General features: G+C 46.3%; 1 protein-coding gene across 2 annotated transcripts in view; it reads left to right on the top strand.

Annotated features, from left to right (window-relative positions):
* Positions 1-2971, top strand: part of LOC117940491 — a 4412-nt gene extending 1441 nt beyond the window's left edge. For both annotated transcript variants that reach the window (XM_034865753.1, XM_034865754.1), the window contains one exon: positions 24-2971. In XM_034865753.1, the coding sequence (XP_034721644.1) occupies positions 24-2192 (2169 nt within the window). In that variant the 3' untranslated portion in view covers positions 2193-2971. The remainder of the gene's footprint in view (positions 1-23) is intronic.
* The last annotated feature ends 1502 nt before the right edge of the window (positions 2972-4473 follow it).

Here is a 4473-nt window from a genome sequence, read left to right as displayed (position 1 = left end):
CCCCCCCTCCCTTGTGCACACAGAAAGCCTGCGGGTTGTGGTCTAGCTTCCTGCCTTCACCGGAGCTCGAGGCGAACTCCCCGCCTCACATCCACGAAAACATGGTCGAGAAACCACAGAACGACATCTTAAAACTTCACATAGAAGAGAAACTTGAATCCACAGCTGATGTCTCGATTGAAACGAAGGAATTGCTTCACAGAGATGGCGACAATAAGAAATTGTGGGAAGAAGAAGCGAGTATCCCTCTAGGAAAAGTGGGCCGAATCGTTGGTGAAATTGAACGTTGTACCTTTGGGCAGACTAAGTTTTCTGTCAGCCCGGAAAACACAGAGACCAAGAGAGGGGATGAAAATGAGAACAACACAAACGATTCTGGCTTCTGTGTTCCTGATGATGAAGAAGTGATTGAAGAGAAAACAACAGAGCTGCCGGTTAATGGACACTCTTCTTACTCAAAGGAGAAGGTCCAGCACCAAACATGTGATCCGGGGTTGGCACCAGATGTAGAAGTTCCCAATGATCAGTCGTCAAAGTCGCAGAGCTTTGTCGGTGCTTCCAAAGAGGAGTCAAAGGAATCGGTTAGTGGTCAAATAAAACCAGAGACTGAGACCAAAACCAAGGAAGTGGTGTTCAAAAGGAGCTGTTCCAAGGATGAGGTGAAGGAATCGGTTAGTGGTCAAATAAAACCAGAGACTGAGACCAAAACCAAGGAAGTGGTGTTCAAAAGAAGCTGTTCCAAGGATGAGGTGAAGGAATCGGTTAGCAGTCAAATAAAACAAAGGACAGACACAGAAACCGAGGAAGTGGCGGTCAAAAGGAGCTATGTTCTGGGGTATTTTGCTGGAAAGCTGTCCGAGGTGTACAAAGGTGCCGGCAGAAGGCTACAAGGCACACAGGACATACTTCGAAATGTGCGAGCCAGTGATTTAAAGGATGTGCTCTCTCAGTATGTGACCAAGATGTCCAAAGAGCTGCCGCTGATTCATCACATGCAGCTTAAACCGGAGCCAGAACCTCGCGTTCTTCCAGAAGATAAAGTCTGTCCGGTTGGTCAGTCGGGGGATTTCACCCTTATGGCCCCGGGTTTATCAGGATGGCCTGATGGCTCCATGTCGTCTCTCAAAGACGCGTGTCCGGTGGTGTTTAAGCAGGGGCTGGTCCAGATGCCGCCGGCCTTGTCTCGGCTACAGTCCCTTTCCTCCCAGAGTATGCTGGAGAAGTTGGGATCGGTGGCTCCTCAGGTGGACTTCAACGAGCTTTTGAGTATCTTCTGGCTCGAAACCGCCAACCGTAAGCAGCCAATTCCTAAACCTGGGTGCTTGCTTTTGTCAAGCAAAGACATAACAGTGCTGTCAACAAATTCAGATGACACCATAGCTCTTCTTGACCACTTGAATCTCCTGGAAATCAAGGAGGTCCAGATTAGTTTGGCCGGGCAGCACGTTCGCCTAATTGGCTGCACCGAAGACACCGTTTTGGCAGTCTTCACCCACAACAAAGGTCTTACCCAGGAGTTCTGCAAGTCTTTGCTCAAGGGCCTTTCTCCGGGACAGTTCTCTGAAGGGACTGGCGATCACCCGTTGCTCTCCGACGACCTAATGGTCCTCTCGTTGGATTGGACGCTGAGCGTTCCCGACATCGCCCTGGACGACGGCGTTCACGTCACCTCCAGATTCAAGCGCGTCCTCGCAGACCTGCTCTACATCGTCCACGGGAACATGGACGATCCCGGCAAACCTTCTCTGGCGGACGTCCGTCCTCTGCTCTACACCAGCGTCAAGCTCAAGAACTCCACCGACGCCGCGCACCAGGACGCCATTTCCCAGTTCCTCTTGACGGACACGCACGTGGCTCTTCTCCGGGAGGACGGCGTCTTTCACCCGGTGCCGCGGGGCTCCAGCGTGGTCCCGGCACAGCCCCAGTTCCAGGGACTCAGACTCCGCAAGCGTTCGGACATCCGATGCGTGCTCGTGAGGCAGAGTGACAACTGCCTGGTGGTCGAGCTCATGTTCACGGCTCACAAATCATCAACTCCAGGGAAGAAGCTGGAGTGCGTGGTTGAATCGGAGTTGCCCGCCATCTTTGATTCCAGTGATTCCAGTGATCCCTGTAATCAAGGCGATTCCTGGAAGTTAACCTTCGGTTGTACTTCAGAAGCTGTAATGCTAGTCAATGATCTGTGCACCTGAGGGAAACACCTGAAGGCCTTTTCACCTTGATTCATTTACTAATGTGAATTACTTTTGTCCAATATGTAAAATAGAAATTATCAGGCTGGCGCTTTGTTTGTTTTAGGATGAATTTTTGATATTTGACAAAGATAAAAGACTCAAAAGACATTGTCCAAAGATGCTAAAAACAGCTGAACTTTGATCCATTCAGATATGCAGCGGCGTTTTTGTGTCTGAAAGAAAGGAACGAATGGGAGACACTAGGAAGAAAGAATTTAAAAATATATTTTCAGACATGCGCCTTATTTTAGGATCTGTTGAATGAGTTTCTGCCGTTTGATAAAAGATCAAAAGTTCAGAGATGATGCAAAGTAAAAAAATATTTTACGTTTTTTTCATGTTTTTAAAAACTTTTTGTGTTTTTCATTCGTTTATTTTGCACAAAGAGGTTTTTTGTGAGGAAGAAGCACGGATAATGTTGATGTGTAACTGTGAAATCTTTAATATGTAGTAAAACTGAGTGAAATGTGTATGCTTTGTTTACACTGGTTCTGGATCCTTCTGGTTGATTTGGGGTCTTTTTATGGTTCAAAAGGAGAATTTTGGTGTCACTGAATTGAAAGTTTTGCAGCTGCACTTTAAAAAAAATTATAATTTTGTGATCTGATGATTTGCACAATCTTTTTCATAATTACGTAGATTTTTGTATTGGAATTAATGTTTAATGTGTCTTAAAGAAATGTACAATAAAAATATTTTAATTGTTTAAAGAGGATAATAAAGATTGAACTTTCTATGATTCTTTTTGCCTGATTTTTATTTGCATTAGATAATAATAGAGATGCAACATTTCTCAAATCAAGAGTAATGTAATTTTTTTCTTAGTCAACCCTTTACTCTCCAACTTCCTTCCTTATCTTTTCCTCTCTCTCTCTCTCTCTCTCTCTCTCTCGCTCTCTCTCTCTCTCTCGCTCTCTCTCTCTCTCTCTCTCTTTCTCTCTCTCTCTCTCTCTCTCTCTCCCCCCCCCCCCTCTGCAGCAGCAGGTCTCTCGTCCCGTCGTGACGGGCGCCGACGGCCTCCAGGAGCTCGTTAAGATTAACATTCCTCGTTACGTTCTCCGCGGGCAGGGCAAGGACGAGCACTTTGAGTTTGAGGTGAAGGTGAGTTCATCTTCATCTTCATCTTCATCCTCATCTTTATCTTCATCTTCATCAGAGCTTTAGGTTCCGATCTGTTCATCCTTCTGTACTCTGGTCTTTCATCCTGCCTCTCTGACTGTGTTGATAAAAATCTGCATTTAAATTTAACTTAAATGCTTGTAAATGTACTCTTAGGTCGTGTGTGTGTGTGTGTGTGTGTGTGTGTGTGTGTGTGCGTGCGCGTGCGTGTGTGTGTGTGTGTGTGTTGAAACGGCATATGTACGACCCGCCAATTCGTACGCGATTATTGGCGTGTGATCAAGACAGACTCGTTCTTTAGCGTGTGTATCAACGCCGTTTGGCCTCCATTGACTTACATTACAAATAACCAAAAACTACACAACTGGACATGTTTCAGTAGTAATGTGACCTGAAAACGGGGAGAAATTACCAAGATTACAGCTTTCTCTTGCGTTAGCATGTAGCTTCTTGTGAAAATGTAAATACTGCGGTAACGTTAGCTTAAAAAAAAAAGAGTAGAAACCTTAAATGTGTCTAAAAAAAAAAGTTTGAGAATTAAAAGATGTCAGTTTCACCCAGGAGACCGGGGATCGTAAGTGGCGGGAATGTGCAGAAAGTGGCGGGAACACGCGGAAAGTGGCGGGAACACGCGGAAAGTGGCGGGAACGCGGAACGCCATTGGCGTAATTCATCGAAACATAACAAAATCCTACAGCGTAGACATACACGCAGATAGCTCAAAATGCTTCCAGATAACACGCCGCACGGCTTTAGAAAGTAGGCGTGTCTGTTTATGCGACGTCGTGATGTCATGTTGCGACGTCATGATGTCATGTAGCGGAGTGTGGGAAGGTCTGAGTGTAAATGTTTGACTCTCTTTGACCAGATCACGGTGATGGAGGAGACCTGGACCGTGTTCAGGCGTTACAGTCGCTTCCTGGAGATGCACAAGAGCCTCAAATTAAAATACCCAGAGGTGAGACCGTTTGACGTCTGTTTGGGGGGACAAGTCTCTGGCTCGGCTGTATGCGGGCGCTTGTGTGATGTCACTAACCGTGTGTGATGTCACTAACTATGTGTGTGATGTCACTAACTATGTGTGTGATGTCTCTGCTCCAGCTGACAGCTCTCGAGTTCC

The sequence above is a fragment of the Etheostoma cragini genome, unplaced genomic scaffold, assembly GCF_013103735.1.
Source record: "Etheostoma cragini isolate CJK2018 unplaced genomic scaffold, CSU_Ecrag_1.0 ScbMSFa_261, whole genome shotgun sequence".
NCBI lineage: Eukaryota > Metazoa > Chordata > Actinopteri > Perciformes > Percidae > Etheostoma > Etheostoma cragini.
The sequence above is the reverse complement of the archived record's forward strand: the minus strand, read 5'-3'. Positions and strand labels throughout refer to the sequence as shown.